The sequence below is a fragment of the Diaphorina citri genome, unplaced genomic scaffold, assembly GCF_000475195.1.
Source record: "Diaphorina citri unplaced genomic scaffold, Diaci psyllid genome assembly version 1.1 scaffold1221, whole genome shotgun sequence".
In the NCBI taxonomy this organism is placed as follows: domain Eukaryota; kingdom Metazoa; phylum Arthropoda; class Insecta; order Hemiptera; family Psyllidae; genus Diaphorina; species Diaphorina citri.
Genome location: NW_007378650.1, coordinates 43901 through 69903, shown reverse-complemented (window position 1 = coordinate 69903; position 26003 = coordinate 43901). Strand labels below are relative to the sequence as shown.

The 26003-nt window shown below is 40.3% G+C and overlaps 4 protein-coding genes across 4 annotated transcripts in view; 1 reads left to right on the top strand and 3 right to left on the bottom strand.

Annotated features, from left to right (window-relative positions):
- Positions 1-606: 606 nt before the first annotated feature.
- On the bottom strand, positions 607-1089 carry LOC103514769. Its single transcript, XM_008479672.1, has one exon. It carries the CDS (start codon positions 1087-1089, stop codon positions 607-609), a length of 483 nt encoding a protein of 160 aa, XP_008477894.1.
- A 2135-nt stretch (positions 1090-3224) lies between these two features.
- Positions 3225-20992, top strand: LOC103514762 (atrial natriuretic peptide-converting enzyme-like). The gene is made up of 5 exons (XM_008479665.3): positions 3225-3467; positions 15395-15511; positions 16050-16188; positions 19584-19717; positions 20412-20992. Exons 1-5 carry the CDS (start codon positions 3251-3253, stop codon positions 20585-20587), a joined length of 783 nt encoding a protein of 260 aa, XP_008477887.1. The 5' UTR covers positions 3225-3250; the 3' UTR covers positions 20588-20992.
- The window catches only part of LOC103514767 (prolyl endopeptidase), a 34411-nt gene continuing 26231 nt past the window's right edge, over positions 17824-26003 (bottom strand). Inside the window, exon 14 of the mRNA XM_026827651.1 lies at positions 17824-18410. The gene's annotated coding sequence lies outside the window, so the exon portion shown is untranslated. The remainder of the gene's footprint in view (positions 18411-26003) is intronic.
- The window catches only part of LOC103514768 (prolyl endopeptidase-like), a 2647-nt gene continuing 1163 nt past the window's right edge, over positions 24520-26003 (bottom strand). Inside the window, exons 3-4 of the mRNA XM_026827652.1 lie at positions 25145-25409; positions 24520-24683 (exon numbers count right to left, since the gene is read on the bottom strand). Coding sequence (XP_026683453.1) covers positions 24567-24683; positions 25145-25409 — 382 coding nt within the window. The 3' untranslated portion in view covers positions 24520-24566. The remainder of the gene's footprint in view (positions 24684-25144; positions 25410-26003) is intronic.

The window sequence follows — 26003 nt, the reverse complement described above, 5'->3', positions numbered from 1 at the left end:
GTTTATGAAAATGATAGAGAGTCTCCACAGGTTTGGTTTTACAGGGTACTAAAGTCGCGCGTCTACGCTTGTGAGATGGGCCTTACTCCAGAAGCAGAAAATATTGATAAAGGGTAGGACGAGCAGGACCCACTTCTCACAAAACCGTACCACCTCTTTCCCTACACGAAGAGTGAGAAATAAAAACCTTCCACAGGAATAATTCTCTGCTTCTAGAAAATATTAGTAGGTATTTGGAGTGAGAACAAACTATTATAAAATAATCTTATCTTCCCTCGGCACTCGGTCGTACGCCTTTTCCAGATCGATGAATACAAATACTAAAGGTCGTTCTTTTATCTCGGTGGACTTCCATCATCTGTCTTAAGGCGAAGACCGCGTCCGTTGTTCCTCTTCCCGGCATAAAACCAAACTGTTCCTCTGATACTTCTGTTTCTCTTCTCAGTCGTTTATCCACTATTCTCTTGTACAGTTTCATCGTGTGGGACATGAGCTTGATACCACGGTAGTTACTACAGTCTTGGATATCACCTTTCTCTTTATAAATCGGGACTATTATACTTTCTCTTTAATCGTTGGGCATCTTTTCTTCTTCAAAAACTCCTTTCAACATTCTCCATAACAGGTCCACACCATCCTCCCCCAAACTTTTCCATGCTTCAATTGGTATACCATCTGGGCCTTTCCATTTTTCATACTACTCAGGGCTAATTCCACTTCACTCCTCTCTATTTCACGCACTATTCCTTGGTTCGGTTCTCTCTCTTCTACTGCTTCTCTTGGATTCTCTTCATTCAATAAGGTGTTGAAGTACTCTCTCCATCTGGTTTTCACTGCGTTCTCATCTCTCAATACTAAACCATCACAATTTTTCACTTGTCTGATGTGTGTTAGGTCCTTACTCGCTAGGTCTCGTGCTTTGGCTATCCGGTATATTTTCTTCTCTCCTTCTGGTGTCTCGAGTTCCTTATACACTTCTTCTAATTCCTTTGCTTTAGCTATCGCCACTGCTTTCTTGGATTCTTTATTCGCTTCTCTATATTCTCTCTTGTCTTCGTCTCTTCCACTCAGATCCCATTTCTTCTTCATGTCTTTTTTCTTTTTAATTGCCGCTTTCACTTCATCATTCCACCACCAGGTTTCTTTGTCTTGCGGTCCTCCTTTATCAGATGTTTTTCCCAGAATTTTCTTGCCAACTTAAGTAATGATTTTTGCACTTTTCTTCCATAGGTCTTGATCACTATCCGCACTCAGCTTCTGAAACACATGTCTTTTAAATTCAAGTTTGAGGAAAGGATCTTTAAGTTTCCACCATTTGGTCTTAGGAATATTCGTTTTTGTTTCCTTCTTCCTCCGGATGTTAAAGATGGAGTCCACGACTAGAAGTTTATGCTGAGCTGCTACTGCTTCGAGGGGGAGTACCTTGCAATCTTTGATCTCCTTCACATGCTGTCTTCTGCAGAGTACAAAATCAATTCGGCTGGATCTATTGCCACTCTTTGCAAACTATGACTTAAAAGAACTCATTTGAAGACAGATCTACTCGTACTACCGAGATTTCCAATTTTCTAATCCTCGAATTTTCACAAAACGCCAAGCTCCCTCTTCTTCATTATCGCGACTGTAAAATAACAGGTGGTCCTTTCAGATTTATTTGAATAAAAAAGATGTTAACTTTTAAATACGAGTCATTAAAAAAAATAATAATAATAATTAAAAAATAAATTAATTAAAATTATAAAAAATACAACTCTGGTACTGATGCTGTACTAGCTCTGATACGAAACCATGATAAGTATACCTTGAGCATTATATCTAGTTACCTAGCTCTCTACCATTATTATATGCCTCATTACTTTGGTAGGAAGGCTCATAATTATCATCCCTCAAAACCATTTCATTTTACACTTTTCTTAATAAAGAAAGTATGTCTTGTTTTAATGGGAAAAAGTTTTTTTTTTTATATAATTATAGTGGTAGGTATTTTTTACTTTTTTTTCGAAAGAGAGAGAGAGAAGGAGAGATTGAGGAAAAAATGAGAAAAAACGAGGTGGAATGCTATTAAATTAGAAAGAAAGGAGAAATATAAAGTTTTTCTTAGTGGGAGAGAGAGAGAGAGAGAGAGAGAGAGAGAGCGAGCGAGAGGGAGGGAGAAAGAGGCAAAAGTAACAAAAAAATTTAATTAAAGAAAAGAAAAAACATTATTTTCGCAAATAAAACACTTTACTTATTCGTGAAATTTGAACATTTTGGGTTTTTCTGGATAAGTTTTTGCTCCAACAAAAGTCGACATAAAAAAGGACTGTGTCAGCAAATTGAGGTTACAGAAATTTCTCCAATCAGGGAAATTTCTTGCGAAAATTTAAGGAATAAACCGGTTTTAAAAATCTCTTTTTAGAAACCTTTCGTAATAATAAAACACTTTCGGAATATTGCTTCCTTTTTGTAGTGCCAATAGGATGAAGGAAGGTTAATTAAGCGGAAAATCCAAGTGACACTTTTTAGATCAGGGATTTCCAAACTTTTTTTGAATGATGCCAACTTCTATTGAAAAGCCTTCCACGCCAGCCTACTTAAAGAGCTTGGGGAATCAGGTATTGGTTCTATTGGTATTAAAAAAGACAACAACAAGTAGGTACCTACTCGATACTCGAGGGCCTACCGTTCAACCTAATATCATAAAAAAAGTTAAATGTTCGGTTGAAATCCCGGCAAAATCCCTGGGATTTCAACCAGTGACATTCTCCTCACGAGGTTGAGTTAGGGGTATACCAGGATTAAAAGGAAACAGAATGTGACAACCAGTGACATTCTCCTCACGAGGTTGAGTTAGGGGTATACCAGGATTGAAAGGAAACAGAATGTGATACCTACATGTCCAGTTGGTCACCCATCCAGGAATACACCACCCTTGAAGGTGGTTACCTTCGATGTTTCCCCGAACTGATGTAGGTATTCAGCGTGACAACATCACTAGCTCGATATTTCGATCAGAATCCAACTTTTCTCAAGGTTCTCTTTCCCAGTAACTACAACTGCAAGGAAGTAACCTCGAAAGAAAATATCCAACTAACCTCATGGTGGATTTCACCAGCTTAACAGAACTAAGCTTATACAAATCAAATGAAACTTTACAGGTCGTTAGCTTAACAGGCCTTCTAAGGACTGAAAAAAATATTGGTGAAATCCCCAATCAGTTTATTTCACTCCGTCCTCAGGTCAACAGCAATGTTTCTCGCCTCATCTGAAGATGTGCCGTGGCGTCACCCCCTACGATATAACAGCCCAACCCAACATCCCCGGCATCACAAGTCTGTCCTCTCTAGAAGCGGCTCTGCCCTATTTCGAAATGATTGCCGAGTCCAAGTGTAGTCCGCGCGCCAAGCAATTCCTATGCTCCCTACTGGAACCTGAATGCCAGCCCAACGGCCAGAACATACTTCCGCCCTGTAGGAAAGCTTGCAAAGGTATTTTAATTAGACTTACTGACACTCGTTGCTATGTTGAAAGCCCATTTGCAATGTTGCAGAAAGTTGCAATGCTGCCTTGTAAGCGCTAGGCCGTGGGTGCGATTTCCGCCCGGGGCGGATTTTATCCTAAACGGATAATGTTCGTTCTCGGAACGGTTGGCTTTCTCCTATCCTTTCTTCTTTATCTCTTCAAGAAGAAAGATCTTCTGTACCAGTAGTATGTATATTCTCTTCCAGTTGCAATGAACTCTCAAGAATATGTAAGATTGCAAAGGTGTTTGATGAAAACGATAGTTTTATTGAATGCCCATTACTCACGCTCAGACAGTCCGACAGACCTAGGTCAAAGGCTGTCTCAAGACAGAAAGGTCAAGCATGGCGGGAGGTGCGCAACCGTCAAAAGTTCAAAGTGACGCCCGGTCTATTTATACTAATTAACACCGAAACGGAGTTTTGAGGTATCCGGCATTTTCTTCGTAGCTTTTATCCATTTTCATCTTTACTTCTCTTCAACTTTAAGCAAATTTTATCAAAATGACAACAGGAAAATCTTTTCCTTATTTTACCCTGTAGGCAAGGTCCCCTGTTTTTTGATCTAAAAGTCGACAAGATGTCCTGTAGAGGCAGCTTCGAAAAGAGAACAGGTACATTTCACATTAAACTCACCCAAGTATTCCCAATAGGATGAAGGAAGGTTAATTAAGCGGAAAATCCAAGTGACACTTTTTAGATCAGGGATTTCCAAACTTTTTTTGAATGATGCCGACTTCTATTGAAAAACCTTCCACGCCAGCCTACTTAAAGAGCTTGGGGAATTAGGTATTGGTTCTATTGGTATCAAAAAAGATGAAAAAATAAAAAGCTCTCAATATAAATTATCGACAGTTTTACTCTAAATTTGTGATTTAAAAAACTCCAGGCCAACCTAGTTAGGATTCGATTGTCACCTAAGGTTCACTTTATCCTAAACTGTTAAGGTTCGTATTCAGAACGGCTAGTTTTCTAATACCCTACCACATCCTTCTCATTGATTTTGGGATGATAAGACCTCCGTTATTGTTACCTATAGTTGCCTCTATCAAAACTCATGTTTTCAGGCCCCCAACACTTTGAGAACCCCTGTTAGGTGTTGTTTGAAAGAATTCAGATTTCAGGAAGTCACCTGATTTTTGGTCCAAGGTTAATTAGGTGGAAATTTCCAATAGGATGAAGGAAGGTTAATTAAGCGGAAAATCCAAGTGACACTTTTTAGATCAGGGATTCTCAAACTTTTTTTTGAATGATGCCAACTTCTATTGAAAAGCCTTCCACGCCAGCCTACTTAAAGAGCTTGGGGAATTAGGTATTGGTTCTATTGGTATTTTTTTTTTAAATAGTCAGTTAGTTAGTTACTAACTAACTAACTAACTAACTATTAAAAAAGACGAAAAAATAAAAAGCTCTCAAAATAAATTATCGACAGTTTTACTCTAAATTTGTGATTTAAAAAACTCCAGGCCAACCTAGTTAGGATTCGATTGTCACCTAAGGTTCACTTTATCCTAAACTGTTAAGGTTCGTATTCAGAACGGCTAGTTTTCTAATACCCTACCACATCCTTCTCATCGATTTTGGGATGATAAGACCTCCGTTATTGTTACCTATAGTTGCCTCTATCAAAACTCATGTTTTCAGGCCCCCCACACTTTGAGAACCCCTGTTAGGTGTTGTTTGAAAGAATTCAGATTTCAGGAAGTCAGCTGATTTTCGGCCTGAATATGAATATTGTTATCTATAACTATTTTATAATGAGTCGATTGATAACACTATCAGTAAGTTATATCACTATAAAACATCTTTAGATACTCGTACACCTAACACATCTTAGGTATTTTGCACCGCAAGATTTCATATCAATTCTATTTACTTGTTATCGGATATTATAATATTGCTGTCAACTAGGTAGAGGCTATTCTTTTGTTCTTCTGCTTTTCTTGTTAATAGGCATAGACGTAGGCTCTATTGTTTCCTGATATTCATGATAACCATTGATGTCCTACCTATGTACAATGGTACATATTCTGTTGAATGCAGATGATATCTGTATTTTCTCTTGTGCCAAACATTAACGCTCCGACTGTCTGACACGTATTCAGAACGGCTAGTTTTCTAATACCCTACCACATCCTTCTCATCGATTTTGGGATGATAAGACCTCCGTTATTGTTACCTATATTAGTTGCCTCAAAAACTCATGTTTTCAGGCCCCCAACACTTTGAGAACCCCTGTTGGGTGTTGTTTGGAAGAATTTAGATTTCAGGAAGTCAGCTGATTTTTGGTCTGAATATGAATATTGTTATCTATAACTATTTTATAATGAGTCGGTTGATAACACTATCAGTAAGTTATATCACTATAAAACATCTTTAGATACTCGTATACCTAACACATCTTAGGTATTTTGCACCGCAAGATTTCATATCAATGCTATTTACTTGTTATCGGATATTATATTATTGCTGTCAACTAGGTAGAGGCTATTCTTTGGTTCTTCTGCTTTGCTTGTTAATAGGCATAGACGTAGGCTCTATTGTTTCCTGATATTCATGATAACCATTGACGTCCTACCTATGTACAATGGTACATATTCTGTAGCAGATGATTTCTTTCTCTTTGAAAGACATTAACGCTCCGAGTGTCTGACAGACCTAGATTGGACAGAACTGAACGTGTTTGGCGGAAAAAACTTCTTACTTCTGGTCTCCCAGACGACGCGACGGGAGACGGTCTGAAGATCAAAGTCGGAAGCTTTTTCCGCCATGCGCATTCCAACTGTCGGTTCTGAAGCGGTGCGGTGATGTGTGTCCCGACACGTTCAAAATGTCCAAATGCCGTTTCTTTCTTGCACGTCCAACACTCGGCCGTATGTTGGCGCGGGCTCTGTGCGGTTAAGTGTGGCCCGGCCCTCATTTCTTTATAATATCATCCCGTTTTAAGACATTATCAATTTTATTAAGCATCACCACTAGATTCTTAGGTAAAGAAATTATCAAGCATCATTACTAGATCCTCGAGTTTCATTAGAAAAATTAAAACCTACCATGGACACGTTCTTCGCCACATAAAGTTAATGAATAAAATAATTTGCATTACAAGGAGGTATACCACTATACCTACGGTCTATCCCTCACTAGATTGACTACATGTGGTCAGATAATCTCAAAATACAAATAGATAAGTTGGTAATAAGTACCCTACGTAGCTCCTATAGGTGAGCATAACAAGAACTTATCAAATAAGTACCTATACCTTCCTACCAAATAGGTAGGTAAGTCTCCAGGTCTTCTTGAGGGTAAAATTTCACCGCCCCGGGCGGGAATCGAACCCGCGGCCTAGCGTTTACAAGGCAGACGCGCTACCAACTAAGCTAACTAGGCTGGCAAAAAAACTTCTTACTTCTGGTCTCTCAGACTCTCAGACGACCCGACGCGAGACGGTCTGAAGATCAAAGTCGGAAGCTTTTTCCGCCATGCGCATTCCAACTGTCGGTTCTGAAGCGGTGCAGTGATGTGTGTCCCGACACGTTCAAAATGTCCAAATGCCGTTTCTTTCTTGCCGTAGTACGTCCAACACTCGGCCGTATGTTGGCGCGGGCTCTGTGCGGTTAAGTGTGTCCCGGCCCTCATTTCTTTATATTATTATCCCGTTTTAAGGCATTATCAATTTTAGCATCACCACTAGATTGACGGTCTGAAGATCAAAGTCGGAAGCTTTTTCCGCCATGCGCATTCCAACTGTCGGTTCTGAAGCGGTGCGGTGATGTGTGTCCCGAGACGTTCAAAATGTCCAAATGCCGTTTCTTTCTTGCACGTCCAACACTCGGCCGTATGTTTGCGCGGACTCTGTGCGGTTAAGTGTGTCCGGTCCTCATTTCTTTATAATATTATCCCGTTTTAAGACATTATCAATTTTATTCAGCATCACCACTAGATTCTTAGGTACAGAAATTATCAAGCATCATTACTAGATCCTTGAGTTTCATTAGAAAAATTAAAACCTACCATGGACACGTTCTTCGCCACATAAAGTTAATGAATAAAATAATTTGCATTACAAGGAGGTATACCACTGTACCTACGGTCTATTCCTCACTAGATTGACTAGATGTGGTCACTTGGTCAGATAATCTCAAAATACAAATAGATAAGTTGTTAATAAGTACCCTACGTAGCTCCTATAGGTGAGCATAACAAGAACTTATCAAATAAGTATACCTTCCTACCAAATAGGTAGGTAAGTCTCCAGGTCTTCTTGAGGGAAAAATTTCACCCCCAAAATTTAATAACTAATCATAACATTGATTGATATAGGACCTCGATAAAATCTATTAAGCTTGGAGTGCGGTTGTTTACTTTATTTCCTTAATTTTATTTGGGGGGTTTTTCTATCTAGTACCTATAGGTAACCGTAAATTAACATTCTGATTCTACCCTCACAAATTAAATCTTTAATCTTAAATGACCAAACATTAAGTTTCGTAGCAACCAAAACTTAAATAACAGTTTGATTAGAAGGTTTAGACCTGATTTCAGAAGTCCATCAACTAAGCTTAGAGTGTGGTCAAAAAATTAGGTACTGCTATTATAGGTATAGGTAGGTACTAGTAATTCCAACCCGCATCAAAAAGTTTACCTCATTTTGGAATTCCGCAAATACACAGGAACATTGTGGGGGTTTCATATCGTAATTTTTTGACCACACCAAAAACAAACCGTTCCAAAATTCTTCTCGATTTGATTAGAAGGTTTAGACCTGATTTCAGAAGTCCATCAACTAAGCTTAGAGTGTGGTCAAAAAATTAGGTACTGCTATTATAGGTAGGTAATTCCAACCCGCATCAAAAAGTTTACCTCATTTTGGAATTCCGCAAATACACAGGAACTTTGTGGGGGTTTCATATCGTAATTTTTTGACCACACCAAAAACAAACCGTTCCAAATTTCTTCGCGAGGATTAATTGAAAATGACAATTTGGGTTTATAGTTCGCTCCGTTTACGGTGCGGTAGTTGTTTTATTTACACTGAGTTCTCCGGACGGGGTCCTAAACCACAATGGGAGATTAGACCTACACCTCAAAAGGTTACCTAACTGTAAACACAATACCTCAGGAGGACTCATCTTTTCGGACATTGTAATGTTAAACGAAGCAAGATCGATAGGTATCGATTGTCGAAGTAAGATCGATATCGATTATTTATCGAAGTAAGGTCCATACCCGATATCAAATTGTGCCGTTGGTTATTTAACTATATCGCCAGTAGATCCATCAGCAAATAGGTTTCAGTTTAATGCTGAGAGGAAAAAACAATAAAATGATCGAGTACTTACTTATTCAACAGATAAGAGACGTATCGATCTTCGTATTTATTGCTATTTAAGTGGAAGAGTCGACTTTCACTCTGCGAGTAAGATCGATATCGATTATTTATCGAAGTAAGGTCCATACCCGATATCAAATTGTGCCGTTGGTTATGTAACTATATCGCCAGTAGATCCATCAGCAAATAGGTTTCAGTTTAATGCTGAGAGCAGTTTGGACAGAGAGGTGATTGATGATGGCGAGTATTATTATTCTTCCTCTCCTGCACCTTATCCGTCACGTAAGTTGAACACCCTGAATATGTATAATAGAGAATCTACTTCATTGTGTCTTAAGGCCTGTTCCCACTTGTAGTGAGTTTCATCCGATTTTTTCCCGAATGTCCTGTAGGTAACGGAGAGGAAAAAACAATAAAATAATCGAGTAGGTACTTACTTATTCATCAGAAGAGACCTATCGTTCTTCGTATTCATAACAATTTATTGCTATTCAAGTGGAAGCGTCGACTTTCATTCTGCACTTCCCACTTTTCACTCCATGCGAAGAAAAAAGGTCGTACTTACTGTTGTCAATAATTTTCTGCACGTGAAAGGCGGAATATGACGTTAGAATTGTGGAAAATGCGTCAAAGGTATACCAGATATTCCTGATTTCCAATGGCTGGTACTCGTATGATTACAATGGCTGGTACTCGGATCACTGTGTTCCTATTTCTTATACCCTAATGACTGGATAAGACGAAACCAGTACATATTTCAAGTCCAGCCAGTGGCCTCATTTAAACGCCACTCAAAATAGATTCCAGTCCAGTTAATTGGTCAATTTCAATAGTATGTATAACTGTGCAAAAGTATATATTTGAAATTTTACTGGACTCCAAGTGGTATTTCATGAGGCCTATTGGTCAGAAATAACGTAAAGACCATAACATTGATTGATATAGGACCTCGATAAAATCTATTAAGCTTGGAGTGCGGTTGTTTACTTTATTTCCTTAATTTTATTTGGGGGTTTTTCTATCTAGTACCTATAGGTAACCGTAAATTAACATTCTGATTCTACCCTCACAAATTAAATCTTTAATCTTAAATGACCAAACATTAAGTTTCGTAGCAACCAAAAATTAAATAACAGTTTGATTAGAAGGTTTAGACTCCGGGCTTTGAAGTCCATCAACTAAGCTAGAGTGTGGTCAAAAATCCAGGTAGGTACACTAGTAATTCCAATCTGCATCAAAAAGTTCACCTCATTTTGAAATTCCGCAAATACGAGTACACAGGAACTTCATTTCGTAATTTTTTGACCACACCAAAAACAAACCGTTCCAAAATTCTTCTCGAGGATTAATTGAAAATGACAATTTGGGTTTATAGTTCGCTCCGTTTACGGTGCGGTAGTTGTTTTATTTACACTGAGTTCTCCGGACGGGTCCTAAACCACAATGGGAGATTAGACCTACACCTCAAGGGGTTACCTAACTGTAAACATAATACCTGAGGAGGACTCATCTTTTCGGACATTGTAATGTTAAACGAAGCAAGATCGATAGGTATCGATTGTCGAAGTAAGATCGATATCGATTATTTATCGAAGTAAGGTCCATACCCGATATCAAATTGTGCCGTTGGTTATGTAACTATATCGCCAGTAGGTCCATCAGCAAATAGGTTTCAGTTTAATGCTGAGAAGAAAAAACAATAAAATAATCGAGTAGGTACTTACTTATTCATCAGAAGAGACCTATCGTTCTTCGTATTCATAACAATTTATTTCTATTTAAGTGGAAGCGTCGACTTTCACTCTGCACTTCCCACTTTTCACTCCATGCGAAGAAAAAAGGTCGTACTTACTGTTGTCAATAATTTTCTGCTCGTGGAAGGCGGAATATGACGTTAGAATTGTGGAAAGTGCGTCAAAGGTATACCAGGTATTCCTGATTTCCAATGGCTGGTACTCGTATGATTACAATGGCTGGTACTCGTATCACTGTGTTCCTATTTCTTATACCCTAATGACTGGATAAGACGAGGCCAGTACATATTAGAAGTCCACCCAGTGGCCTCATTTAAACGCCACGATTCCAGTACAGTTAATTGGTCAATTTCAATAGTATATATAACTGTGCAAAAGTATATTTGAAATTTTACTGGACTCCAAGTGGTATTTCATGAGGCCTATTGGTCAGAAATAACGTAAAGATTCCTTGTTATCCTTTCAGACGCTAACAGTCCCTATAGCCAGCATCCTGTGCAGAGTTTCAACGATCTAGACGACGTTCTAATCACGGGCGACGACGATCCAGTTAGCCGACAACGCCCGATCTTAGACGAAGACTCCATCACCGCTTCGCATCGGCCGATATCGGCTTACGAAGTGGTTGAACAGGAGGCCGAAGAAGATGGCGAAGGCATTCACGTGTCCGAATCTATGCATAGGACTTCGCTGCTTAAGAATAAGCTGTCCACGCCTTATCCGCTCCAGATACAATTCAATGGGTCTAAATTTGGTGGCCCTTACACGACGCCTGTGATTCCGACTATTCGGGTTGGTGGCCTGAGCGCCGTCAATAGAGGACAGGGCGGCATTCTACGGAAGAAGCCGGCGACCAATGTGGAAGTTCAGGTAAGTCTGGGGAACTTGGTTTGGGTGGTGAGGCGTTTTTTGATTCCTCCGATTTGACCCTATATAAAACTTATTGAGAAGAGTTTCCAAGTTCAGTGTAAATGTGGGCAGTATCAAATGGCTTCGATTTCATTTATCGGTTTTTAATTGTTTTCATGCGAAAAATCTCGCATCTCAGTTCAAATTATCGAAATCAGCATAAGTTCCCAAAAAGGGTTTGGTTAAGGCGGTCTCTTCTTGACTCCTTGTGTGCAGCGTCCACTTTCGTTTTTTGGGTGGTGAGGCGTTTTTTGATTCCTCCGATTTGACCCTATATAAAACTTATTGAGAAGAGTTTCCAAGTTCAGTGTAAATATGGGCAGTATTTAGTGTAAATACGGTTTTCAATTGTTTTCATGCAAAATTCTCGCATCTCATTTCAAATTATCGAAATCAGCATCAGTTGAGGTTCCCAAAAAGGGTTTGATGGTTAAGGCGGTCTCTTCTTGATTCCTTGTGTGCAGCGTCCACTTTCGTTCAGGACTATTGCACTGCAAGGTTTTGGTTAAAATTAAAATGTTCGTACATTCTTAAGACAGACATCTTAAGAGGAAGGACTTATGAACAAATGACCTCATCATCTCAATGCACCTAAATGGGAAGTATTGTGTCTCTTCTCGCCCATCTGATGAGAGGCATACTACGGGATGGGCATACTACGATGACACAGGCCACAAGCGTCTAATGTAGCAGTTGTTCCATTGCTACGAAATAAAAACGGCGGTGGAACACTCATCTTTTTTTTTTTTTTAAATGAAGAATGATGGCCATCAAGATCGAGAAAGCTGGAGAAGGTTTTGCTGAAACCTGTCATGTGACGGATCTACTATTACACATATACATTTTTCATTGTTCAATCCAGGGTATCAGCACTTCGTCAGACAGCAAGACATCCTCCTCCATCTTACCCGTCTCTCCGACACTACCATCGCTCAAAGATGCCCTCGGTCAACACATATCATCCACCACTGAGATTATTCCCACCTACAACGGATCTGAAAGTGAGTATTCTGAACAACAAGTAGGTACCTACTCGATACTCGAGGGCCTACCGTTCAACCTAATATCATAAAAAAAGTTAAATGTTCGGTTGAAATCCCGCAAAATCCCTGGGATTTCAACTAGTGACATTCTCCTCACGAGGTTGAGTTAGGGGTATACCAGGATTAAAAGGAAACAGAATGTGATACCTACCTACATGTCCAGTTGGTCACCCATCCAGGAATACACCACCCTTGACGGTGGTTACCTTCGATGTTTCCCCGAACTGATGTAGTTTGGGTGGTGAGGCGTTTTTTGATTCCTCCGATTTGACCCTATATAAAACTTATTGAGAAGAGTTTCCAAGTTCAGTGTAAATATGGACAGTATCAAATGGCTCCGATTTCATTTATCGGTTTTTAATTGTTTTTATGCAAAATTCTCGCATCTCAGTTCAAATTATCGAAATCAGCATAAGTTCCCAAAAAGGGTTTGGTTAAGGCGGTCTCTTCTTGATTCCTTGTGTGCAGCGTCCGCTTTCGTTTAGAACTATTGCACTGCAAGGTTTTGGTTAAAATTAAAATGTTCGTACATTCTCAAGACAGACATCTTAAGAGGAAGGACTTATGAACAAATGAAGAATGATGGCCATCAAGATCGAGAAAGCTGGAGAAGGTTTTGCTGAAACCTGTCATGTGACGGATCTACTATTACACATATACATTTTTCATTGTTCAATCCAGGGTATCAGCACTTCGTCAGACAGCAAGACATCCTCCTCCATCCTACCCGTCTCTCCGACACTACCATCGCTCAAAGATGCCCTCGGTCAACACATATCATCCACCACTGAGATTATTCCCACCTACAACGGATCTGAAAGTGAGTATTCTGAACAACAAGTAGGTACCTACTCGATACTCGAGGGCCTACCGTTCAACCTAATATCATAAAAAAAGTTAAATGTTCGGTTGAAATCCCGGCAAAATCCCTGGGATTTCAACCAGTGACATTCTCCTCACGAGGTTGAGTTAGGGGTATACCAGGATTGAAAGGAAACAGAATGTGATACCTACATGTCCAGTTGGTCACCCATCCAGGAATACACCACCCTTGAAGGTGGTTACCTTCGATGTTTCCCCGAACTGATGTAGGTATTCAGCGTGACAACATCACTAGCTCGATATTTCGATCAGAATCCAACTTTTCTCAAGGTTCTCTTTCCCAGTAACTACAACTGCAAGGAAGTAACCTCGAAAGAAAATATCCAACTAACCTCATGGTGGATTTCACCAACCTTCTTTTCAGCTCCTAACAGTCTGTTAGATTAACAGAACTGTTAAGCCTATACAAATCAAATGAAACTTTACAGAAATATGCATACTGAAATAAAATATATTAAATAACCAACAAATATAAACTAATAATATATAGGTCGTTAGCTTAACAGGCCTTCTAAGGACTGAAAAAAAAAAAATATTGCTGAATGTTCGGTTGAAATCCCGGCAAAATCCCTGGGATTTCAACCAGTGACATTCTCCTCACGAGGTTGAGTTAGGGGTATACCAGGATTGAAAGGAAACAGAATGTGATACCTACATGTCCAGTTGGTCACCCATCCAGGAATACACCACCCTTGAAGGTGGTTACCTTCGATGTTTCCCCGAACTGATGTAGGTATTCAGCAGAGGTAAAAGCTATTTGGTTTATAGGTAGATAAGATAATTAAGAAGGTGAAAAAAAAAACTTCTTGCCAACGCCAACGTTATAAATGTAGCCTTATCTCTACACAGAGGTAAGTAGCCATGTCCATTACGTCAGCAGTTCTCAACTTTTTTCGCCCGCGTACCCCAACACCTCTCATACCTTGGTTGATGTGTAGATACCTACCGTTAGGCGGATTTCACATCTAGACTGCAACTTGTAGTAAACGGCAATTTTTATGTTGAAGGCTACATAGTCTTATGGGCCTGTTCACACTTGAACTTGAAGTTTAAATGTGAACAGGCCCATAAGACTATGTAGCCCTCAACATGAAAATTGCCGTATACTAAAAGTTGCAGTCTAGATGTGAAATAGCCCTTACTATTTAGTTCGAAACACAATCAGAAGGTAGTAGGTACCTTTGAAAAAAATTCAGTATGTTTTAAGTATGTACCTTGAAGTCAAAATTCAGTACCTCTTTGGACTATACAACTGTACTGCACTAAGCCGTCAAAATTTAAAATTTGCTTTTGTTATTCTTTTGTCCACCATTACACAATTTTTTTCGCCTGCCCTCTAGGGTCTCTCGCACACCCCCAGGGGAACGCATACCCCCGGTTGGGAATCGCTGCATTACGTGATATGCTGATATGTGAGATTTTTAATTTAATTACATATTGATTAGTGGATCACCCATCGGACCGAATTGACCTCCACTAACACCGCAACCCGATCCACTTTCTCCGCTCTCACCACCCAGCAGTTGCAATGAACTCTCAAGAATATGTAAGATTGCAAAGGTGTTTGATGAAAACGATAGTTTTATTGAATGCCCATTACTCACGCTCATACAGTCCGACAGACCTAGGTCAAAGGCTGTCTCAAGACAGAAAGGTCAAGCATGGCGGGAGGTGCGCAACCATCAAAAGTTCAAAGTGACTCCCCCCGGTCTGTTTATACTAATTAACACCGAAACGGAGTTTTGAGGTACCCGGCATTTTCATCGTAGCTTTTATCCATTTTCATCTTTACTTCTCTTCATCTTTAAGCAAATTTTATCAAAATGACAACAGGAAAATCGTTTCCTTATCTTGCCCTGTAGGCAAGGCCCCCTGTCTTTTGATCTAAAAGTAGACAAGATGTCCTGTAGAGGCAGCTTCGAAAAGAGATCAGGTACATTTCACATCAAACTCACCCCAGTATTTTGTCTTTTTCAGCTGTAGCCGAGGAATGTTCGGACTTCATTTTGGAAAACTTGGACCTGTCTCAAATTTTCAACTGCGACAACTATCCCGATCTTGATCATCCAGCCGAATGCGTTAATTTGGCCAAAGGTAAGCGATGGAGAACTGACCTGTAGACTCTGTAGAGTGCACTTAGAAAAAGGACTACTTTTCATTATAACTATGTATGTAGATTGTACATAGAAATGTAGTGTTTGGTGAGGGAGTTGTTATGATGAAGCAGACAAATTAAATTCAAACTCGAGTTAAAACTTTGAACTGTGTGAAATTTGATACCACACGCTTGTATAAAATACAGAGAACTGACCTGTAGACTCTGTAGAGTGCACTTAGAAAAAGGACTACTTTTCATTATAATCATGTAGATTGTACATAGAAATGTAGTGTTTGGTAAGGGAGTTGTTATGATGAAGCAGACAAATTAAATTCAAACTCGAGTTAAAACTTTGAACTATGTGAAATTTGATACCACACGTTTGAATAAAATACATATGTGTACCTATGTAACTCGGTTCGCTCAAGTCTCACAGCAGCGCATCATGATTTTCTTTCATCAGGACTAACTGCATTTATTTTCAAAGGCACGGTTTTTCTAAGTTTTTTTTGCTAAATTTCGTCTCATTTCCAGGCACGGAATGTTTACTGCACGAGTTCCGATGTGATGATGGTACGTGTATACCGAAGAGGTGGATGTGTGATAATGTGAGAGATTGTCCCCGTGCTACGGATGAAATGAACTGTGCCCTGTGCACCAAGAGTGAGTTCAGGTGAGTTGGTTTGAAAGGTTCAACATTTTTAGCGCAAAACCAACAATCATTTTTAGCGCAGAATCAACTAACATTTTTAGCGCAGAATCAACACAAGAGTGAGTTCAGGTGAGTTGGTTTGAAAGGTTCAACATTTTTAGCGCAAAACCAACAAACATTTTTAGCGCAGAATCAACGAACAAGTAAGATAGTGAGGACCACCAAACACAGTATAAGTAACGTGTTTCAAATTCCATACCATTAGTTTAAGAAATCTTAGTATGTAAGACATACCATGTAAATAAACCTAGTTCGTAATTTTGTACTTAAATAAAAAACAAAAAATCTAAACAAGCTGTTGTCTTTTTTTTTTAAATCGTCTTAGGAACACTCTATTTTTTTTTCTACACAAACGCTAGGACTAGGAATAAATCTACTAGAGCGTAGAACTAAGTAGGACTTTAAAGCTGTGTCCACACATAGTCTACGGCCGTCGACTGAAACCGTCCACACTGCCTCGACAACATAGATTCACCTCGTCAATCAACGGACATCGACTCTGTGTGGAGACACCTTAACCTTAAGGCATAATAAGAATGCACTCAGCTTGCAGGGTAGCGCGTCTGCCTTGTAAGCGCTAGGTCGCAGGTTCGAACATCTTTTCCGAGGGTCCTACACCGGATAACACAATATTATTTGATAGGTATTGAATAAAAAACAATAAAAAAAGGCTTTTTTTAATATAATAAAATAGATAATAATATGGTAATTCAGTATATTTTCAAAATAAAACATGGTGATACAAAGGAGGCTGTGTTTACAAAACAGTATAGGGTTCCATTTGTACCTTCAATGGCATTTTAGGACAAAAAAATATGTATAGTATAAAAATGTAAAAAGCTCCAATTTTCGATCTTGTACAAAATACTCGTACCTCCGTGATAAAAAATATAAAAAAAAATCTGGTGTGAACATCACACGACTTTCCTTATCCTATTGAATGATGCTTATTTGAGTGTTCTTTTACCCTAACTTTTACAATATCTCTAACCGTTTTGTCGCTATAGCTGAAAACCGCCAAAAAACGGTCGAAATCTGTCCAAAAGCGGTAAAAATACCGCCAAGCGCAGCAACCATCTCAAACAAACGTTTTGTGTTGCATCCTTGTCACATTAGTGAACCACATACCAAATTTCAAGTTTCTAGCTTATACCGTTCCCGAGATATTGTTAAATTACACCAAAAACCGCCAAAAAGCGGTAAAATGCCGCCAACCGTTGCACCGATCCTAACCAAAAGTTTCGTGTCGCATCCTTGTCACATTTGACAGCTACATACCAAATTTCAAGTCTCTACCTCTTACCGTTCTCGAGATATTTTGTTTACAGACACACGGACACACAGACACAGACACGGACCAATGGCTGAAACTTTGGATTTAGGCTCTAGGGACCTCAAAACGTGTTTTGGCACTAAAAACTGACCATCGAAAATTTGACCCGATTACATTACTTTCCTTCCTATAGGATAAGGAAAGTAAAAATATTCTCAAAGACATTGTCGTTCAATTTCTTGCAAAAATGTGACTATAAACAAAAGGGACTTTTATGGACAAATGAGATTTTGCAGAAACTATTAACATACTAACTTGTATACGGCGCTTACATTGAACGTGAAATTTCAACAGTCGAAGGAGTTCGTAAAAAGAGTAAATAGACAGATAGAGAGAGAATAAAAATCCCTGAAATAATTGGCTGTGGTATGCGGATAACTATATTGGTGTAATCTAAGGCGAAGGTTTGAAGACCCTAAAAAATATTTGGTATACTTGAATTTCTTTTACTGACTTGGTGATTTAAGGCACTCTCGTTTTATCATTTAGTTTATTTTACGAGAGAAGTATATTTTCCTTTCGAAATTTTCAATCTTCTGAAGCTCATTTTACCCTCTTTTGGTGTGATAGCGTCAAACCATAGTGTATCCAAGATGGCGCGCCATCGGAATCAGTTCCGCTTCCAAAAGAAAAATACACTTTGGCTCATTTTCACCTTCTGCCATGATATGCTATCTTCTGCCAGCATTAGCCTTCCAGTAAAGGTTGCGGTACTCAAGTTCCAATTCTTGCACCCAAAAAAACTGAACTCAAGTGAACAAAGCTGGTATATATATCTTTATTCACGCAATTCTCCCATTTCTTCTTCGGTCTGCCTCTTGCTCAGCATCCTGCCACGGGCCTCTTTCACCTTAAAAACCCGAATTCTCAAACTTACGTCACAATATACACACAGGCAAGAGTGAGTTCAGGTGAGTTGGTTTGAAAGGTTCAACATTTTTAGCGCAAAACCAACAAACATTTTTAGCGCAGAATCAACGAACATTTTTAGCGCAGAATCAACGAACATTTTTAGCGCAGAATCAACGAACATTTTCAGAGCAGAATCAACGAACATTTTTAGCAAAGAACCAAGCAAGGGTTTATCCCCGTCGAAAAAATTGAGTTGATAAGATGAGATGAACTGCGCCCTATGCACCAAGAGTGAGTTGAGGTGAGTGAAATGGTTTATAAGGTAGGTAGATCATTTTTAGCCCACAAACAAGCAAAGGGTTTATCCTCGTTAGGACACTTGAGTTGCTAGGATAAGAAGGGACCAATAAAGATCATTTTTAGCCCACAAACAAGCAAAGGGTTTATCCTCGTTAGGACACTTGAGTTGCTAGGATAAGAAGGGACCAATAAATAGATATTAGGTACCATTGATTTGTGGCGAATGTAACCAAGTTACACGATATTAATAGGTACATTAACCAAGGAAACGGCTGGCTTTCTCCTATCTAGTGATCATTTTTAGCCCACAAACAAGCAAAGGGTTTATCCTCGTTAGGACACTTGAGTTGCTAGGATAAGAAGGGACCAATAAATAGATAGGTACCATTGATTTGTGGCGAATGTAACCAAGTTACACGATATTAATAGGTACATTAACCAAGGAGACGGCTGGCTTTCTCCTATCTAGAAATCCTCTCTGAGATTGCAGGACGATCAGACCTCACTTGTGACAATTCAATTCTCTTTGTCAGAACTCTTCGGGGGGACGAAAATCTGATTAAGCTCTTGGGAGTGTTGGGGAGCTCTAAAAGAGCTTTCGGCCGCCACGCCAGATGGAAATCTGATTTAGATTTAGACAAATCTTCTTCAAAACTTCACTATCTAGTAATCCTCTCTGAGATTGCAGGACGATCAGACCTCACTTGTGACAATTCAATTCTCTTTGTCAGAACTCTTCGGGGGGACAATCTGATCAAGCTCTTCGGAGTGTTGGCAAGCTCTAAAAGAGCTCTCGGCCGCCACGCCAGATGGAAATCTGATTTAGATTTAGACAAATCTTCTTCAAAACTTTGTTTTCTTTTGTTGACAGATGTATGGCGGACAGGAAGTGCGTGAGTATGGCAAAGAGATGTGACGGTAGTCCGGATTGTAGTGACGGATCTGATGAATTCAACTGTAAAGTGTCCGCCCATCATGTACCTAACGCACAGCTAGATCAGGAAGGTAAAGAAACGGAGTGAAAAAAGAAAGAAAAAGAAAAGAAAAAAAAACATTACAAATGAATCTTTAAATATTTTTGACCAAGTGAGAACAAAAAAAAATAATAAAAAAATACGAAGATGGCAGTTGCGGATTATGTTGATTGATGATTGTTTAGCACTAATGAAATGGTCTAAGATGCGGTGGTACATTCTTAAATTCTGATGGGGGATTTTCAGAGTAAGTGCAGCATACACAGCGTTAGCTTTTGCAAATAAATCAGGGTCTCCTGGTCCTGGATTATATTACTATCCTGCCAGGTACCTACACCTGATCAGGTCAGGTCTTCCTGATATTGTGTGGCTGGCCCAAGTTTCCCCAAATATCTCTGGTGCTATTACCTACTGCGTTAGGTGTTGCAGATAAACCTCTATTTCATTGTTTAGCACTAATGAAATGGTCTAAGGTGCGGTGGTACATTCTTAAATTCTGATGAGGGATATTCAGAGTAAGTGCAGCATACACTGCGTTAGCTTGTGCAAATAAATCTCTCCTGGATTATACCTATTACTATCCTAACAGGTACCTACACCTGATCAGGTCAGTCTGTCAAGTCTACCTGATATTGTGTGGCTGGCCCAAGTTTCCCCAAATATCTCTGGTGCTATTACTGCGTTAGGTGTTGCAGATAAACCTCCATTTGCTTCTCGGTTTGCAGGTTCAGCAGCCTCTGTATCGCTAGAGGCTCACTCCCCCCACATGTCCCCGTGTCCGCCCAGTGAGCTCAGATGTATTGACGGTAGATGTATCGGACTGCACCAGATCTGTAATGGGGTACATGACTGTTCGGATGGTTCTGATGAGACCGGCTGTAAGCTGCCCTTCACCGTGTGAAAATTGCCCTTTTTTTTCACTTTTCTACAAAGTCTTTCCTGAAAAATTCTCTTCCCTTTTATAAGGAGACCTTGTTTAGTTAGACTGCTGGGACAAAGGGACTTTTTAGTCTCATTCGAGCAGGATAAACAAGGTACCTATATTCTATTCTAATCCCTTCTCTTTGAAGTATTTCCTAAAAAAAAATTTCCTTCCCTTCTCTTTGAAGTCTTTCCTGAAATCTTGCCTCTTCATTTCTTTTCTTCTTCCCTTACAAAATATTTCATCCTCTTAGTACAAACTGGTCTCTCTTGCCAGCCTAGTTAGCTTGGTTGGTAGCGCGTCTGCCTTATAAGCGCTAGGCCGTGGGTGCGATTTCCGCCCGGGGCGGATTTTATCCTAAACGGATAATGTTCGTTCTCGGAACGGTTGAAGTATTTCCTAAAAAACTGTATTCCTGTACTGTAAAAAAACTGTAAAAAAAAAAAGCGTTTCTGCGCATTTTGACGTGAAATCTGACGTCACAACTATTTGAACTTTTTCATTAGAACAGCAATTAAAAATTGAATTTTCGAACTTTTAAAGTTACTTTTACGGAGTTTTGACCTCAGATTTGGATTTTTCACAACATTTTCCGTAGGAATCGACCTTTTATTAATAATATTTTCCCAATTGCAACTGCTCCATTAAGATGTGGCCATAGTGGGGCTTTGTCTCTATTTGAGTGAAATATTGGGGATTTGTCCCTCCTTGAGTGAAAAAAACTAAAGGGAGCAGGAATGGTAAGCAACTTTCAAGCAGGTATCTTACTAAGCTTGCATACCAGAGGTCCGGGTTAAAACCATACATACTATAAATAAGACCTGTTTAGAATCCTCGGACAAAGAGCCTTTCAGGTCTATTCGAGCACAATGAAGGAGGTATATTCGTGAGGACAAACAGAAGCTATGCATGAGTACCCACCTGCACAAGGTACACTTACCCTACTTGTACGATAGCTGCACCAAATAGGTCCGGGCGTTGATTGATACAAGCAGCGGTCAGCAAACCCCCATTTGAGCCTCCTTGGATAGCCAGGCGACTAGACTGGGTATAACCTGACCTACATAAGGTACACTTACCCTACTTGTACGATAGCTGCACCAAATAGGTCCGGGCGTTGATTGATACAAGCAGCGGTCAGCAAACCCCCATTTGAGCCTCCTTGGATAGCCAGGCGACTAGACTGGGTATAACCTGACCTACATAAGGTACACTTACCCTACTTGTACGATAGCTGCACCAAATAGGTCCGGGCGTTGATTGATACAAGCAGCGGTCAGCAAACCCCCATTTGAGCCTCCTTGGATAGCCAGGCGACTAGACTGGGTATAACCTGACCTACATAAGGTACACTTACCCTACTTGTACGATAGCTGCACCAAATAGGTCCGGGCGTTGATTGATACAAGCAGCGGTCAGCAAACCCCCATTTGAGCCTCCTTGGATAGCCAGGCGACTAGACTGGGTATAACCTGACCTACATAAGGTACACTTACCCTACTTGTACGATAGCTGCACCAAATAGGTCCGGGCGTTGATTGATACAAGCAGCGGTCAGCAAACCCCCATTTGAGCCTCCTTGGATAGCCAGGCGACTAGACTGGGTATAACCTGACCTACATAAGGTACACTTACCCTACTTGTACGATAGCTGCACCAAATAGGTCCGGGCGTTGATTGATACAAGCAGCGGTCAGCAAACCCCCATTTGAGCCTCCTTGGATAGCCAGGCGACTAGACTGGGTATAACCTGACCTACATAAGGTACACTTACCCTACTTGTACGATAGCTGCACCAAATAGGTCCGGGCGTTGATTGATACAAGCAGCGGTCAGCAAACCCCCATTTGAGCCTCCTTGGATAGCCAGGCGACTAGACTGGGTATAACCTGACCTACATAAGGTACACTTACCCTACTTGTACGATAGCTGCACCAAATAGGTCCGGGCGTTGATTGATACAAGCAGCGGTCAGCAAACCCCCATTTGAGCCTCCTTGGATAGCCAGGCGACTAGACTGGGTATAACCTGACCTACATAAGGTACACTTACCCTACTTGTACGATAGCTGCACCAAATAGTTTCCAGGGTATTTTTTTTTTTTTTTTTTTTTTTTTTTGAGGTACTTAACTCTTTTTCTTACCATTAAAGTGACATTAAATTCATAAAATAGGTACCGAACTCTTTTCCTTACCATTGAAGTCTCTCAAGAACACAATCTTCGTGACAGAGAAGCCTGGCTGCAAACTGACGGCAAATCCTCCATACCCATACAGAATACAAGGATTATTCCCGTCCAACTGAGCACCTTTCCTTGACAATATGAACATCGGGATCTTAGTGCCATCCTTACTGGGATAGAATACCTGAGGGAGAAAAGATTTTGTAAGATTAATAAGGTAAAATGTTCAAGCAAGCAAGCAAGCAAGGGAGGTGCGCGAACGTCAAGAATTCGAAGCGCCGCCGCAGACCGGCCTATATTAACACAGAGTTTCATGGTTTTTCGGCATTTTCAACTCAACTTTTCTCCCCCTTCCCTTCAACTTTAAGCAAATTTCATTTCATATTTTTGGTCGGGCGTGAAAACAGATGCGAAATCTCCAAAACCTGACCTTTATACGATTTGTTAAACCGGTTTCTGATGGGCACTTTTAAAAATTGAACTCAAAAAAGATGTATTTCTCAAATTCGTCAAGCATAGGTTATTCTTACCTGTTTGGTTTCAAACAAGGACGGATCAAAGTCGGGTACCTTGATCTCTCTGAAAATCCTCATCTCGAGTTTACTGTTGGGGTCTACGCGGGCGGGTATAAGTCTGGTTATTCTTACCTGCCTACATACGGGTCACAATCGGGCACCTTAATCTCTCTGAAATATTCTTACCTGTTTGGTTTCAAACAAGGACGGATCAAAGCCGGGCACCTTGATCTCTCTGAAAATCCTCGTCTCGAGTTTACTGTTGGGGTCTACGCGGGCGGGTATAAATCTGGTTTTTCTTACCTGCTTACATACGGGTCACAATCGGGCACCTTAATCTCTCTGAAATATTCTTACCTGTTTGGTTTCAAACAAGGACGGATCGAAATCGGGCACCTTAATCTCTCTGAAATATTCTTACCTGTTTGGTTTCAAACAAGGACGGATCGAAATCGGGCACCTTAATCTCTCTGAAAATGCTGGTCTCGAGTTTACTATTGGGGTCTACGCGGGCCGGTATGTTGCAGTGGAAGATGATGGTGGGCTGCAGGAAGGACATGAAGGTCCGGATTGTAGTGACGGATCTGATGAATTCAACTGTAAAGTGTCCGCCCATCATGTACCTAACGCACAGCTAGATCAGGAAGGTAAGAAAATGGAGTGAAAAAGAAAGAAAGAAAAAGAAAAGAAAAAAACATTACAAATGAATCTTTTATATATTTTTGACCAAGTGGGAAAAAAAAAATACGAAGATGGCAGATGCGGTATATGTTGATTGATTGTTTAGCACTAATGAAATGGTCTAAGGTGCGGTGGTACATTCTTAAATTCTGATGAGGGATATTCAGAGTAAGTGCAGCATACACAGCGTTAGCTTTTGCAAATAAATCAGGGTCTCCTGGATTATATTACTATCCTGACAGGTACCTACACCTGATCAGGTCAGTCTGTCAGGTCTACCTGATATTGTGTGGCTGGCCCAATTTTCCCCAAATATCTCTGGTGCTATTACTGCGTTAGGTGTTGCAGATAAATCTCTATTTCATTCTCGGTTTCCAGGTTCAGCAGCCTCTGTATCGCTAGAGGCTCACTCCCCCCACATGTCCCCGTGTCCGCCTGCGCGGATTCGATTTCCGCCCGGGGCAGATTTTATCCTGAAGGGATAAGGTTCGTTCTTGGAACGGCTGGCTTTATCCTATCCTGTCTTCCTTCTTTCTTCGATTTTGGGACGATAAGACTTTAGCAGTTACAGTTCCCTATATCAAACCTCTTGAAAAAAAAAATCTAAATAATTGGAAATGATAATTACCTGTTTGGTGGTAGGTTTGCCTCCTCCATGTCCTGCTTTCGTCTCTATCCTGATGAGCAATGGGTTTGTCTGCAATAATAATAATTGAACAAAGTGAGGTTCAAGTTTTAACCGAGGGAATACTCTCATTTAAATTATGTACATTGCCTACAAGGCCATTTTGTGTCGTTCGACAAAAAATCGTGTCGCGTGCGGTGGGAATCGGATGAAAATCTCAAGTCGAAATGGGCCTTTAGGTCTTCTGTTCCCATTGAGTTTGATTAGCAGATTTTGGCCCGGACCGGGCCTAGGGAAGCTCTCGAAGAACCAAGAGCCGTTTTCCTGGGCCAGTTCTAGCCCACCTCTGTGACCGAGTGGTCAAGAGTAGACCCTCAACCCTGAGGTGCTGTGTTCGAATCCCGGCCAGGACGGACATTTTCTAACCAGACTTTTCCGTTCTTGGATAGGCATGGATGTAAAAGAATGTGCCTTGAAGTAATGCGAAAGTGGAAAAAAAAAGTTCCCTGAACTACTACAAGTCGGGTACACACCTGGTGTGGATAATCGCGGAGTTTCTCCTGCAAGGTGGCGGCAAACTTGAGGGAATGTACCGGGGACACCCGGTCATCATGGTCCGCCGTCATCAATAACGTGGCCGGGTATTGTTTGCCCTTGAGCTCATTCGGACCCTGTATATTGTGTAGGGGAGAGTAGCCCAACAGGTACTCGAACTGAGAGGAGTTGGCCGGGGACCCGTAGTCGGACTCCCAGAAGTAGCCGATGGTGAACTTGTTGAATTTGAGCATGTCCAGAACTCTGTAGGGGGAGAGAGAGGAATTAAGATGTGGCCATAGTGGGGCTTTGTCTCTATTTGAGTGAAAAAAACTAAAGGGAGCAGGAATGGTAAGCAACTTTCAAGCAGGTATCTTACTAAGCTTGCATACCAGAAGTCCCGGGTTAAAACCATACATACTATAAATGAGACCTGTTTAGAATCCTCGGACAAAGAGCCTTTCAGGTCTATCCGAGCACAATGAAGGAGGTATATTCTATTAAATGCTCGAAATTCGATATTCACTCGGTCCCCTTGTGATCATGAGTCCAGGCAATGGATACGAACTTGAGTCTGTGTAGAACTTCAGGATATTCCTTGCCTGAAATTAACACCAGATTAAGATAAGAATCAGTCTATAAGATCAAGTTCTGTCTAATAAAACGCATAAGTAATAATTAGTTTAATAAGACAAAGTTTTGTAAAAAAGGGATAAGAAAATGAATTTGTTTGTTTGAACCTTAACAATCAATGATTTGTTTGACTTAATTGTTTTGTGTTGCTGCCTGGATTCGAAGTTTCGAACCATAGTTCTTTTGGATACAAATCCAAAGCCTCAAGACCGTGTAGTTCAGAGG

Bases quoted from the DNA above. Each gene is read 5' to 3' on its own strand.
- LOC103514762 (XM_008479665.3), top strand. From the start codon at position 3,251: ATGTGCCGTGGCGTCACCCCCTACGATATAACAGCCCAACCCAACATC. The intron at 15,512-16,049 runs GTAAGCGATGGA...TCTCATTTCCAG, and splicing joins ATGCGTTAATTTGGCCAAAG to GCACGGAATGTTTACTGCAC. The intron at 19,718-20,411 runs GTAAAGAAACGG...CTCGGTTTGCAG, and splicing joins CGCACAGCTAGATCAGGAAG to GTTCAGCAGCCTCTGTATCG.
- LOC103514769 (XM_008479672.1), bottom strand. From the start codon at position 1,089: ATGAAGAAGAAATGGGATCTGAGTGGAAGAGACGAAGACAAGAGAGAA.